Source organism: Schistocerca serialis, chromosome 11, assembly GCF_023864345.2.
Source record: "Schistocerca serialis cubense isolate TAMUIC-IGC-003099 chromosome 11, iqSchSeri2.2, whole genome shotgun sequence".
Lineage (NCBI taxonomy): Eukaryota > Metazoa > Arthropoda > Insecta > Orthoptera > Acrididae > Schistocerca > Schistocerca serialis.
Window position 1 is genome coordinate 205,091,723 of NC_064648.1, and position 15,100 is coordinate 205,106,822.

A 15,100-nucleotide genomic window follows, 5' to 3' on the forward strand; every position below is an offset into this window, starting at 1 on the left:
AGTGTGAGTAACAACAAATAGCAGTCTCTTGCCATTGTTTCTCTAAGCTTAGAGTGACGTAAACACCTATAACAAAGAAAACAGCACTTATCAGATCGAAGCAAAATAACCAATAGATTCGAAACAGACAAAGCAGGTGAAAAAGGAAGGGTACCAGTATGAATACGGATGGAGCGCCTGACGCATAGCAATGTCTACCTGGTAAAGCTTAACTGCTAAGCTTACGACTCGAACCAAACTACTGTGGCTGTATAGTCATTCATTCGACCTAAATTGTGTCTCATATTACAATGGACCAATTTTGTTTCGATTTGGAGGTGCGGCCTAAAACTTTTCTCTCCCCTTGAATTTCGAGTCTCAAATTTCACGTGCGGTTTAGATTCGGGAATGTTTTTTTTCCTTTATTTCGAGTCTCATTTTTCAGGTGCGGCTTAGATTCGAGTAAATACGGTATGTGAATCACTGATATCATAGTCATAGGACACTTCTTTCTGATTTTGGTGAAGAGCATAATTTTGCTTTCTGAACGTTTAAAGCAACCTGCCAATGTTTCCGCCATTTTGAAACATATAGCCTGTATAGCTGTACGTGTTAAAGCGCCGCTTCCCAGATGGGGAGGTGCGCTGATCCCGAAACAAATCCATCCAGCACATCAACACTGAGGGTTGGTGTGCTGGCCAGCCTGGGTGTGGTTTTCAAGCAGTTTCTCACATCTGGTAAGGTGAATACTGTGCTGGTACCCAAGTCTTGCCTCAGTTCATGATTCGTAAACAATAAGAAAACTTTTGCATACTTTCATATGACTCGTGCTGCATGCAAACAGTTGGTGTACACACATCCCACCTCAGAGGAGGGGTAGGGGGTAGGGGGTACGGATAGGGGGGAGGGGGAGTGAATGGGGAGGCAACAGGAAGGGCATCCAGCCACTCCTTAAATTAAACCATACGAAGTACATTCATAACCGTGCTGACCCTACACCAGTGTGAAACAAACGCACAACAAAAACTAGAAGGAACATTATTGAGAGCTGACTGAATACTTATACAGCTTCTTTCCACAGTACTTCATTACACCATAGCAACATCTGCAAAAAGTCTCAGATTACTATTAATACTTTGCTGTCCGCACGTCTCATACAAATCGATTCGCTTGATGCCGGCAGCGCTGATTCAGATTACTTGGCTTGTCGCCAGCCGTTTTTGCCATTATCGGGAGATTACAAATTGTTAAGTTTTACTAACCTCATCGTTGGATCTCATAAGTGCTCAACCCTGTTCCCCTACTTTCATGAAATTTCGAAGAAATACATACATAAATAAATACAAAATTTGTTTGTTTCCAATATTTGTTTATTTAAAGTTTTTGGAAAATATTCAATTACGAATTGCACTTTGAAAAGCCAGTCAGCATTATCTGGTGTATTGTTGTTGTCGGAAAATTGTAAAAATGATAATATTTGTCCGAATCGTGTGCGGGACATCATTTTGCGAAATATCAGTGTGTCTGTCAATGGATTCGTTGACCAATTATCGTTGATCCTTGTTTTTTCTGCAGTTCCCATACGGATAGCAAGCCCAAACTATTTTCTAAGTTCTCGTCCCGTAAAGTCAACAAATTTGGCATTTTTTTATCCAGTCTCCTTCTATTGCAATTTTGACTGTAGTACTTGTTGATTTCATAGCTAATATATTCAAATAGATCAATCCCAATATATAATTCTATGATATACTCGACGCTCAGTGTATCTTTGGGAAATATGTTTGGACCTGAAGACCCTTCAAATTTATTGTTGGTGCCCAGTAAATCAAAATCTGACCAGAGAGAGAGAGAGAGAGAGAGAGAGAGAGAGAGAGAGAGAGAGAGAGAGAGAGGTCAGACAAGACATCCACCCATTCATCACAAATAATCTTATCGTGTCTTTCGTCTGCCATGATGAACTGGCACAAGTACTAATAAAAACAAACAACTTGTTGATGTGTGTAATTTATTGTTACCTAAACAACACACCAACAGAATGCAAAAGATACTAAAGTGCTGTTGCCAGCCACTGAGCGATATTATGCAAACGACACCACTGTGGTGTCGCTGGACAGAAGAGTGTTAATATTGTCCCCAAGGTCATTAATATACAACACTTCCCAGGGGCACACCGGATGTTACTTTCACTTCTGTTGATGACTCCCCATTTGAAATGACGTGCTGCCTCCTCCCTATCAATAAATTCTCAACCCAGCCACAAAACTGTTTGCTACCCCACATGACTGTACCACGGTGTGAAAGACGGACAATGAAGTGGGGAAGGAAATCGGTTGTGTCCTTTCCCAAGAAACAATCCTGGCGTTTGCCGTAACAGTTTAGGGGACTCACGACAACCTAACTCTGGATGACCTCCCAATTGAGAAATCAGTGTGCTAACCACTGTGCCACCTCCCCTGGTGATGGAAGTAGTTGGGTTCCACGTTTTAGGTCAGGGTAGATCTGCAGTCTTGTAATAAAGACATCCAACTGTTAGCGTTCTCAACAATTTGTGTGGGAAACTCATCAACTGACAGAACACAAAAATTTCAGTAGACTGCCAATGTCATCATTTGATAGAGGTACAATTTTTCCCATTTTTAAATATGAAATAATGTATATCAATCAGTTCGATTGGTCTTTGTTGTGTTGTGTGGGACATGTAGATTTTAAAACAGCCAATATATCACAGAACTGTAGTTTGTAACTAAGATGGTAGATTATCTTTGTTTTATGGAATCAAGTTGTGTTCCCTACCGAAGAAATGAAAGACACTGTCTCACATTTTCTTATGGGCAACAAAATTGTGTGTGAATTGGAGCAATATTTTGTTGACTATGACATTAACAATGGCAGTGAGAATGACGATATCAATCATTCACATGATGATCCTGACTTTGTGCAAAAAGTACTGCATCAAAGAAAGCGAGTCCCTCTCATTTTTATTTTTTGAAACAATTGTTTGCATCCTTATCTGTTTAGATTTTACGACAGCAGTATCCAGTATGGAATCGTGAAGGAATAGTTTTAAAGAATTTAATATTTTGATTATTCCAGGGCTTTTATATATGTTTTGGGAGAACAAAAATATTAAATTGTTTAAAAATGTTCCTGCATGGTTCCTATTGGCTATCCAATTCATTCTCATTAGAGCTCATTTTTTAATTTTAAATGATTGTGATTCAGATGGCGTTTTCTTTCATTGTACCAACTGTAGTCAGTTTTTCATGACAAGATGTCTTCAATTAAGAACAATGTTAAATAAAAGTCACAGACTTGATTACGTATATATTTAGCAACGTGGGAGCTCCGATCAGTAGTGCAGCTTTATATACAATTTCTTTTTACATTTATACTCCTCGCTTAAGTTATATTCATACTAATTATATACACATATAAAAAATGAAATACATGTGTAAATTGCATCTTACTGATGACTTTGTTTCGAGAATATTTTGAAAATTTTGTTATTCTTGTATAACTAATTTATTTGGAAATTTTTGATGTTATGATTACATTTGTATTTATGATTGTTGGTATCATCATAACTATTATTATAATTGTTATTATTAATATTGATTACTCTTAGAAAATAATGAATGAATGTATAATATGAATGAACTACTTTTATTTATGTTTTGATTAATATCTCTGAAGGATGTGCTTTGAAGTAAGTTGGCTTAGTGGCAAATAGTAGAGATGTGCAGAGCACATTTGCACAGTGTTGTATTCTCGAACTTACCTCGAGTGCATGTGATTATCAAAGAAGATTATTAATAAAACAAGGGAAAAGTGTCTAACGTGGCCTGTTACATTTCATTCAATAATGTCATTGAAAAAATTGAAACACTGAAATCTATTTGGAAACAGGATCATACCACTAGAAAAGCTATTCTCACAACAAGAATGAGTAGTAGTAATTCGACAATGGATTGAAGCTATGTAAAACATCTTTTCTCCCAACATCAACATGAAACTATGAACAGTTCTACGAGGGTGAGTCAAATGAAAACCTTAAATTTGTAATAACAAATTGAAATTTCGCGCCGTCATCCTGCAAGTTGGTAAGCGTGCTACAAACAGCGTCCAGAATGGCATGTAGGTGGCAGCACAGTGCAGATGCACACATACCGTCGCAGTATCAGTATAAAGATGACCGCCCCACTTGCGACTTGCACCAAAGACGAATGAAGGTTCAGTACGGTGATGCATGTTTGTCACAGCAGCAAGACTATGAATGGAGTAGGAAGTTCGCAAATGGTGTGACTTCAGTGGAAGATGCTGCTCGTCCAGGTCAGGCACAACGAGATGTGACTCCACAGAACATTACAGCAGTTGAAACCATAGTGAAGGAAACCCGCCGAGTGACAATGAATGACATTGCAGCATGTTTACAGATTAGTCACGGGTCAGCACACCACATTGTGCACGATGTGCTCCAGTTTCACAAAGTGTCTGGAAGATGGGTGCCACGGCAGCTGACTCCTGAAATGAGAGAACGACGTGTCGATGCTTGTGAAGAACTTCTACAGTGCTTTGAACGAGAAGGTGATGGCTTCCTTGCAAAAATCGTTACTGGGGGCGAAACCTCGGTTCACTTCCACCAACCAGAAACGAAGAGACCAAGCAAGGAATGGCGCCATTCCTCATCACCAAAACCAAAGAAGCTTCGAACAGAACCATCAGCAGGGAAGGTTATGCTGACTCTCTTTTGGGACGAAAAAGGCGACATTTTGGAGCATTACGTGCCTAGAGGGACCACTGTCACCAGTGCATCATACACAGATCTCCTAAAAAATCATCTGCTGGCAGCAATCAAATCAAAGCGACGTGGATTGCTGTCAGCAGGTGACCTTTCCCAACATAACAATGCGAGGCCCCACACTGCCCGTACAACAGTTGAAACAATCACAGACCTGCATTTTGAGTGTCTTCCACATCCATCATACTGACCAGACCTTGCCCCAAGTGATTTCCATATGCTTGGACGACTCAAAGATGCAATGGGAGAGAAGAAGTTCCGTTCTGATGAAGAGGTATGCCAAGCGGTGCACGACTTGTTTCACGGACTACCAAAATAACTTTTTTTCTAAAAGAATTTATGCACTTTGTAAGCAATGGATGACTTGCATTGTGTGTGGGGGAGATTATGTTGAAAAGTGATACAGATTTGTACCACTTCTGCACAATAAATAATATTTAAAAAAATATTTAAGGTTTTCATTTGACTCACCCTTGTAATTTTATCTCTTATTTATTCTCAATGTAATGGGAACAGACTATGTGAACACCAATGTAATTTTCATCAAAGTAAGAGAGTTAAAACTACAAGCTCCCCAAGAAGGATTCAGAGGGAGTGTAGAATGTTTGAAACAATATTTAGCAAGCATCAAATGCAAAGAAATATGTCTACGAGCTTTTGGTCAGCTTCTAGCAGTTGTAGAGGGGACTTAGTATGTAAAGGTTTGATAAGGAACACATGTCCGGTAATGTATAGTTTGAATGTAAAGTAAGTCTGACGACTGCGTCATTTTTAAATCTTCCGCTTCAGGGTACAGCATGGAATGTTAGTGCTGCACGATGCATGTACTGGGAATGTTTTCCAGATCACTGAAGTCCATCACATACCATTTTCGTCCCCCTGTGACAGGGGCCGAGAGAAATTGGTATGTTCGCAACTAGAAGGGTCGACTGCTGTGCTTCACGGAAACGCGCCAAGTCTCGTGGATCGTGTGTAGGAGATACACCTCGTGCAGCTAACAGCAAGGTCACTGTGTGGAGCATCTGTCGTATACCACATAGGTCAGTGCTCATTGCCTCCCTCGTGTGAAGAGGGAGGTTTGAAAATTCGATATTCAAACTCATTTTACATCTAAATGGTACATTTTTCGACAAGAGTTCCTTATCAAAAGTTTATTACTAAGTTGCCTCTACGTACTCCTCACACTCTGTACAAGCAGGAGGGCCACAGCCACACAGCAATCGGTTACAAACTGACAAAGGGCAAGTAGTACGCTACCGAAAGCTCGCAGTCGTACGACCACCCGAGGCAGCCGGAAGGACGGGAATATTTTATTCTGTCATGAGACTGCGCATTTGTGCACGAGCCGTTACACACATTCTTGTTGAGGAGCAAGCGAAACCACAAGCGACAGAACAGTTCCCACGAGACCACCGTGAAGCGAGGCGAGCACATTCCCACATTCCCCCGCACCACACCGCACGGCCCGGCACTCACCTCCTCGGACGAACTCCCCGGGCTTTCCGCCGGGTGCTGCAGGCAGGTTCGAGCCTAGGTAGGCGACCGTGTGCGCCGGGTTGAAGAGGCCCGTCTTGCCACTGTTCAGGACACCTTTCCAGCAGCCCGACACATTCGGGATCGGCCTGTAAAAGTAACATTGCCACTAAACTTCGTGACGGCACAATTACAGGGCAATTCAAAAGGCAGTACACAAACAGACGGAATGTAAAAACTTTGGTATAGGAATTTATGGGCTTGGAAGTAATTGTGCGCCACTGAAAGCTTTGGAATATCAGGGACAACAGTGACCAGCAATAGACCTGCTCTATTCGTTCAGTAAAGATGATGTACTGTTTACTCAGCAATGTTGTACATTACAAAGGGTTTTCAAAATGGCAACATACACCAGGCATCACCAAAACCTCATCAGATGCTGCAAGAATCCAAGTGCGTGTGGCGAGAAATGGTTTTCCCAGCAGGTACTTCCGTCAGATACGTGCAGACTGTGGAGGGAATGGCTCGCAAATGGGAGGGGATACAAGTCGGCTGTGCACACATGGCAGCTCATTTCATTGGCACACCTGACGATATATTTAAAAACTGAAAACCCGCCTCGATTCCGAAAAAAGAACCTAGTGTTAAGTGTTAACCCAGTTTTCGGCGTAGATAACTTCACCTTCTTCAGAACGACAACAACACCCACAAGTGCCTAAGAAGACCTTTGTCAATGATTAAAAGAACACCATAGAAAAAGAAATGGAAAACACAAACAGTACATGTGTACAAAGTCAAAACCACAACTTAACTTAATGGTGTACGCTCCACCTCACATCGCCCTATGTTCGATGGGCCTTGACCCGCCATAAACTGCAGCTAAGAACGGTTGCTCACTTACAAGCCTGACCCGCAACTGAGGTGGGTTTTTAGTTTTTTAATATATTAACCAACAATTGCTGCCACACTGCAATGTTGAAGGTTCTTATACACCTGAGGATGCCGACACATCCGACTGCCAGTCTACTGTCCCTATCAGACCCTACGAAATGGCAGTACATCCACGAACTGCTCAATCAATAAATGTGCTGGGAGAAAATGAACACTTGCGTGAGTGCTTTTGTCATTCCCCAACAAATGAAAATTATATATATATTTGCCTCTGTATATGTCTGCTTGTGTCTCTATACGTGTGGATGGATATGTGCGTGTGTGCGCGCGCGAGTGTATACCCGTCCTTTTTTCCGCCTAAGGTAAGTCTTTCTGCTCCCGGGATTGGAATGACTCCTTACCCTCTCCCTTACAACCCACATTCTTTCGTCTTTCCCTCTTTCCTGACGAAGCAACCGCTGGTTGCGAAAGCTAGAATTTTGTGTGTCTATTGACATGCCAGCGCTTTTTTTATAATATATATATATATATATAGAGAGAGAGAGAGAGAGAGAGAGAGAGAGAGAGAGAGGGAGGGAGAGAGAGGGAGAGAGAGAGGGGGAGGGGGAGGGAGAGGGAGAGAGAGAGAGAGAGAGAGAGAAACATTCTACGTGGGAAAAATATATCTAAAAACAAAGGTGATGTAACTCACCAAACGAAAGCATTGGTATGTTGATAGAGACACAAACAAACACAAACACAAAATTCAAGCTTTCGCAGCCCACGGTTGCTTCATCAGGAAAGAGGGAAAAAGAGGGAAAGACAAAAGGATGTGGGTTTTAAGGGAGAGGGTAAGGAGTCATTCCAATCCCGGGAGCGGAAAGACTTACCTTAGGGGGAAAAATGACAGGTATACACTCGCGCACACACACACATATCCATCCACACATATACAGACACAAGCAGACATATTTAAAGGCAAAGAGTTTGGGCAGAGATGTCAGTCGAGGCGGAAGTGCAGAGGCAAAGAAGTTGTTGAATGACAGGTGAGGTATGAGTGGCGGCAACTTGAAATTAGCGGAGGTTGAGACCTGGTGGATAACGGGAAGAGAGGATATACTGAAGGGCAAGTTCCCATCTCCGGAGTTCTGACAGGTTGGTGTTAGTGGGAAGTATCCAGATAACCCAGATGGTGTAACACTGCGCCAAGATGTGCTGGCCGTGCACCGAAGCATGTTTAGCCACAGGGTGGTCCTCATTACCAACAAATAGTCTGTCTGTGTCCATTCATGCGAATGGATAGTTTGTTGCTGGTCATTCCCACATAGAAAGCGTCACAGTGTAGGCAGGTCAGTTGGTAAATGATGTGGCTCTGCCTTTGATCGTGTACACCTTCCGGGTTACAGGACTGGAGTAGGTGGTGGTGGGAGGGTGCATGGGACAGGTTTTGCATCGGGGGCGGTTACAAGGATAGGAGCCAGAGGGTAGGGAAGGTGGTTTGGGGATTTCATAGGGATGAACTAACAGGTTACGAAGGTTAGGTGGACGGCGGAAAGACACTCTTGGTGGAGTGGGGAGGATTTCATGAAGGATGGATCTCACTTCAGGGCAGGATTTGAGGAAGTCGTATCCCTGCTGGAGAGCCACATTCAGAGTCTGGTCCAGTCCCGGAAAGTATCCTGTCACAAGTGGGGCACTTTTGTGGTTCTTCTGTGGGGGATTCTGAGTTTGAGGGGACGAGGAAGTGGCTCTGGTTATTTGCTTCTGTACCAGGTCGGGAGGGTAGTTGCGGGATGCGAAAGCTGTTTTCAGGTTGTTGGTGTAATGATTCAGGGATTCCGGACTGGAGCAGATTCGTTTGCCATGAAGACCTAGGCTGTAGGGAAGGGACCGTTTGATGTGGAATGGGTGGCAGCTGTCATAATGGAGGTACTGTTGCTTGTTGGTGGGTTTGATGTGGACGGACGTGTGAAGTTGGCCATTGGACAGGTGGAGGTCAACGTCAAGGAAAGTGGCATGGGATTTGGAGTAGGACCAGATGAATCTGATGGAACCAAAGGAGTTGAGGTTGGAGAGAAAATTCTGGAGCTCTTCTTCACTGTGAGTCCAGATCATGAAGATGTCATCAATAAATCTGTACCAAACTTTGGGTTGGCAGGCCTGGGTAACCAAGAAGGCTTCCTGTAAGCGACCCATAAACAGGTTGGCGTACGAGGGGGCCATCCTGGTACCCATGGCTGTTTCCTTTAATTGTTGGTATGTCTGGTCTTCAAAAGTGAAGTAGTTGTGAGTCAGGATGAAGCTGGCTAAGGTGATGAAGAATGAGGTTTTAGGTAGGGTGGCAGGTGCTCCATTGCAGCGAGGCCCTGGACGTGCGGGATATTTGTGTATAGGGAAGTGGCATCAATGGTTACAAGGATGGTTTCCGGGGGTAACAGACTGGGTAAGGATTCCAGGCGTTCGAGAAAGTGGTTGGTGTCTTTGATGAAGGATGGGAGATTGCATGTAATGGGTTGAAGGTGTTGATCTACGTAGGCGGAGATACGTTCTGTGGGGGCTTGGTAACCAGCTACAATGGGGCGACCGGGATGATTGGGTTTGTGAATTTTAGGAAGAAGGTAGAAGGTAGGGGGGCGGGGTGTCGGTGGGGTCAGGAGGTTGATGGAGTCAGGTGAAAGGTTTTGTAGGGGGCCTAAGGTTCTGAGGATTCGTTGAAGCTCCGCCTGGACATCAGGGATGGGATTACCTTGGCCAAGTTTGTATGTAGTGTTGTCTGAAAGCTGACGCAGTCCCTCAGCCACATACTCCCAACGATCAAGTACCACGGTCATGGAACCCTTGTCAGCTGGTGGAATGATGATGGATCGGTCAGCTTTCAGATCACGGATAGCCTGGGCTTCGGCTGTGGTGATGTTGGGAGAAGGATTAAGGTTTTTCAAGAAAGACTGAGAGGCAAGGCTGAAAGTGAGAAATTCCTGGAAGGTTTAGAGAGGGTGATTTTGAAGAAGAGGAGGTGGGTCCCGCTGTGATGGAGGACGGAACTGTTCCAGGCAGGGTTCAATTTGGATTGTGTCTTGGGGAGTTGGATCATTAGGAGTAGGATCACGATTATTTTTCTTTCTTGGCAAAGTGATATTTCCAGCAGAGACTACGAGTGTAGGACAGTAAATCTTTCACAAGGGCAGTTTGGCTGAATCTGGGAGTGGGGCTGAAGGTGAGGCCTTTGGATAGGACAGAGGTCTCGGATTGGGAGAGATGTTTGGAGGAAAGGTTAACTACTGAATTGGGGTATTATGGTTCCACACTGTGTTGACTAGAATTTTGAGGTGTTGGGGGGAGTGGAGGTGGAAGTGGGAGATTGAGTAGATGGGAGAGACTGGGTTTGTGTGCAATGAGAGGAGGTTGAGGTTTGCTGGAAAGGTTGTGAAGGGTGAGTGAGTTGCCTTTCCGGAGGTGGGAAACCAGGAGATTGGATAGTTTTTTGAGGTGGAGGGTGGCACGCTGTTCTAATTTGCAGTTGGCATATATATATATATACAGACACAAGCAGACATATTTAAAGACCAAGGTCTTTAAATATGTCTGCTTGTGTCTGTATGTGTGGATGGATGTGTGTGTGTGCGCGAGTGTATACCTGTCCTTTTTTTCCCCCCTAAGGTAAGTCTTTCCGCTCCCGGGACTGGAATGACTCCTTACCCTCACCCTTAAAACCCACTTCCTTCCGTCTTTCCCTCTCCTTCCCTCTTTCCTGATGAGGCAACAGTTTGTTGCGAAAGCTTGAATTTTGTGTGTATGTTTGTGTGTCTATCGACCTGCCAGTGCTTTCGTTCAGTAAGTCACCTCATCTTTATATATATATATATATATATATATATATATATATATATGGCCAGGAGAGCAAGTTGCCAACTGGACCTTCCCTTCCCATTCAATGCCTCGGAGATGTGGCATGTAGTGTGTCACATACTTGGACAGAAAAAGTGTGCTCCGTCTGCTGTGTAGATTATCTTTTTTGCGGAATTTGAGATGCATGTGCATCGATTCTCCTCGCTGTTGCTGGCATTCCAAGGTTTTCAGCGGCTCAGGATTACTTCAGAGACCATAAATTCCTATTCCAAAGTAGTTGTACTTTGACTCCTCTATCAGTGCCTTCAATTTGTGTGCAACATTTGAATCACTCTTATAACAGAGTGGTCCAAAAAATAACACAAACTATTTATTGCTAGCAAGTATTCACATTTAGGGGGCAAAATATTAAGTATAGCCAACACACACACACACACACACACACACACACACACACACACACACACACACACAAGGCAAACTGGACACTATAATATGCAAAACTACGCTGAAAAGCAAGAAAGACTCCAAGGAAATGCGAGATCACTAAATACAAATAACACAATGACTAGAAATAAGGAAAACTGTCACCAAACAATGCTATTCTCTTTTAGACTCTGAAACAAACTTTCACTTTGTCACTACAGTCCGATTCATGAAACACGGCATTTCGTGCAACTCGAGACCCCGATGGGGTTTGCATTGTTGCCAGTTCTGAGCAACAGTTGTGGTACACTCTGTGCTTGAGGAAAGTGAGTATGCTGCAAATTATGCTGTTTGCTTGTGCAAAATGTGTCACACATCGCCACCATCAGTCGTGACAACTGACAACAAACAGAACAAAAATTCACTAAATAACTTGCTACGATGATGTTTAATGTTTACACTAGCTATGAGATTCGTAGCAGAGCGCCGAGAACGCTACTGAACCCTCATTGGCTGTCGGAGAATGCACGACATAGAGACACTGAATGAGCCTAAACTCCACTGCCATTGTCCGTGACTCCAACTAGAATAGATTGTTTTAGGACTCAAATAAGTGAAGGTGAACCAAACCCAGCAGTATATTCCCTAAGCCAAATGTGTACAGAATGTGATTGTTAAATGCCACTACATAAGATGAAAGTTATGCTTTTCCACGGTAAATACTTACCTCATGCAGTGGTACTTAATTTGCGCATATGTAAATTTTCAGACAAGTGATTTTGCAGGCACTGGACACACAATCTCTTGTTACCGAGCTGTGTTGTGTCCCTACTTCCATACCTACAATAAACTTGAGTCCTCCACTGCATTTCTCTGTTAGCATGTGAAGGCCGACATCAGGAACTACTGTAGGGATTTCGATAGGGTTTCCACTAATACATAGACTGATTCACAAGGAAGGTTTGTGTGTATTTTTACATAGTGTAAATTAAAGTACCCAAACGTGTTTTTTCTGTCTATACGAGGTGCATTCAAGTTCTAAGGCCTCCGAGTTTTTTTCTCCAGACTGGAAAGAGATAGAAACATGCGCATTGTTTTAAAATGAGGCCGCGTTCATTGTCAATACGTCCCAGAGATGGCAGCACCGTAGGGCAGATGGAATTTTACCGCCAGTGGCGAGAATGAGAACTGTTTTAAATACATAAAATGGCGACGTTTTCCTTACTTGGACAGCGTGCAATCATTCGTTTTCTAAATTTGCGTGGTGTGAAACCGATTGAAATTCATCGACAGTTGAAGGAGACGTGTGGTATGGGGTTATGGATGTGTTGAAAGTGCATTTGTGGGTGCGACAGTTTAATGGAGGCAGAACATTGTGTGACAACAAACCGAAACAACCTTGGGCTCGCACGAGCCGGTCTGACGACACGATCGAGAAAGTGGAGAGAATTGTTTTGGGGGATCGCCTCCAGAGTTGGCATTTCTGTGGGTTCTGTGCACACAATCCTGCATGATGACCTGAAAATGTGAAAAGTGTCATCCAGGTGGGTGCCACGAATGCTGACAGATGACCACACGGCTGCCCCTGTGGCACGTTGCCGAGCAATGTTGACGCGCAACGACAGCATGAATGGGTCGGTTGTGACAATGGATGAGACGTGGATGCCATTTTTCAATCCAGAAACAAAGCGCCAGTCAGCTCAATGGAAGCACACAGATTCACCGCCAACAAAAAAATTTCAGGTAACCGCCAGTGCTGAAAAAATGATGGTGTCCATGTTCTGGGACAGCGAGGGCGTAATCCTTACCCACTGCGTTCCAAAGGGCACTACGGTAACAGGTGCATCCTACGAAAATGTTTTGAAGAACAAATTCCTTGCTGCACTGCAACAAAAACGTCCGGGAAGGGCTGCGCGTGTGCTGTTTCACCGAGACAACGCACCCGCACACTAACGTTACGCGACAGTTTCTTCGTGATAACAACTTTGAAGTGATTCCTCATGCTCCCTACTCACCTGACCTGGCTCCTAGTGACTTTTGGCTTTTTCCAACAATGAAAGACACTCTCCGTGGCCGCACATTCACCTGCCGTGCTGCTATTGCCTCAGCGATTTTCCAATGGTCAAAACAGACTCCTAAAGAAGCCTTCGCCGCTGCCATGGAATCATGGCGTCAGCGTTGTGAAAAATGTGTACGTCTGCAGGGCGATTACGTCGAGAAGTAACGCCAGTTTCATCGATTTTGAGTGAGTAGTTAATTAGAAAAAAAATCGGAGGCCTCAGAACTTGAATGCACCTCGTATATGAAGGCCAATCTCAAGTACCACTGAGGGGATTTTGATATCATTTTCACAAATAGAGGGATTGTATTTTTGTATCACTACGTATTATAAACAAGTCATCCTGCCGTGGATACTCAGTGGTAGTTGTGCAAAGCCGGGGTGGGTCACAACGCCAATGTAAATAACTAAGCCATTGAACTTATAAAAGCAAGTGTGCACATTTTTTTCCCTTTGAGCTATTGTGAAAATGGGGAAGCAGAATGGCACCACATTGCCATCCACTGTCTTTGGAGGTACAGAGGCTATCACAATATTTCCTCAGAGAAAATTATGCCGTTAATGGCATGAGAGTGTACAGTAGATCAATTTTAACACTGCTTCAGTGTTGTTTTTTTTCCCTCCAACATGTCACCAGAACAATGCTGCTGGTAGTACCATTCTTAAACAAGGCAAAATGTTGCAAAATTTACATCAATTTCTTTTGAAAGTGTGTGTTAATCATTCCTTACTGGGATGTATTTATTACTGAATGTATTCATTCATTTCATTTCTTTGATGCTTTGTTCCAATTCAAAGGGTGTATCTGACAAATAAATTTGCAGACTGCTCGAAGAACTTTTCAGACCTGGAGGAAAGTAAAGTAGATTTGACTGATAAAAACACTGAGCAGGACCACAGCAGTGAATCTGAACTTGAGGGTGAGGATGGCAATGACCTAGAAGAGACAGCAAATGTACAAGAGTTCTTTATTGAAAAGATAAAGTTTCGTGTTGGTGTAAAAGTGAGTGCGCTAAAACATAAAAAACCAGCAGAAAAACATTGTGCAAATTCTACCGGGTCTGAAGACGAAGGTGATGGGTATAACTGATGAAGTTAGTGCTTTTCTGAAGATAACTGACCTCGACTTTATTGATGAAATTGTAAACTATACAAATAGCTATGTAAATAAACAGCAAGACACACATCAATTCTTGTGCAAAAGTGATAATAAAGTGACGAAATAATGACTGTGTTTGGGAGTTTTTTCCAAAGAAGAAGAAGAAAATATCATCATGCTAGTGTAATGGAACTCTGGGTGGCAGATGGAACAGGAATACAATTGCTTAGGACTACAATGAGTTATAATAAGCTTATGTGTGAATTGTCTTTTTCCAATTTGCACAGTATTTGCAAAGGCACCAGAACAACACAGTCTACATCTGAAGAATTAGTATCAGATTATGAGATACCTTTCTACTCTCCGACACAGACACTGTTAGTACAAGGCCTTGTGATTGACAAACATTGCACGTATCTTTCGTATATAGGCCTACACTGCTGATCTCAATCTATTGCAGATTTATGGAACATATTTCATGTTCACAAATTATGAATGCTATTTACAATCTGTACAGAAACCAGATGGCAGTTATAAGAGTCGAGGGGCA

At 43.0% G+C, this 15,100-nt stretch overlaps 1 protein-coding gene across 1 annotated transcript in view; it reads right to left on the bottom strand.

Annotated features, from left to right (window-relative positions):
• LOC126426657 (activated Cdc42 kinase-like) overlaps positions 1-15,100 on the bottom strand; it is a 386,532-nt gene that overhangs the window by 191,823 nt on the left and 179,609 nt on the right. The window contains exon 10 of the mRNA XM_050088543.1: positions 6,254-6,399. Coding sequence (XP_049944500.1) covers positions 6,254-6,399 — 146 coding nt within the window. The remainder of the gene's footprint in view (positions 1-6,253; positions 6,400-15,100) is intronic.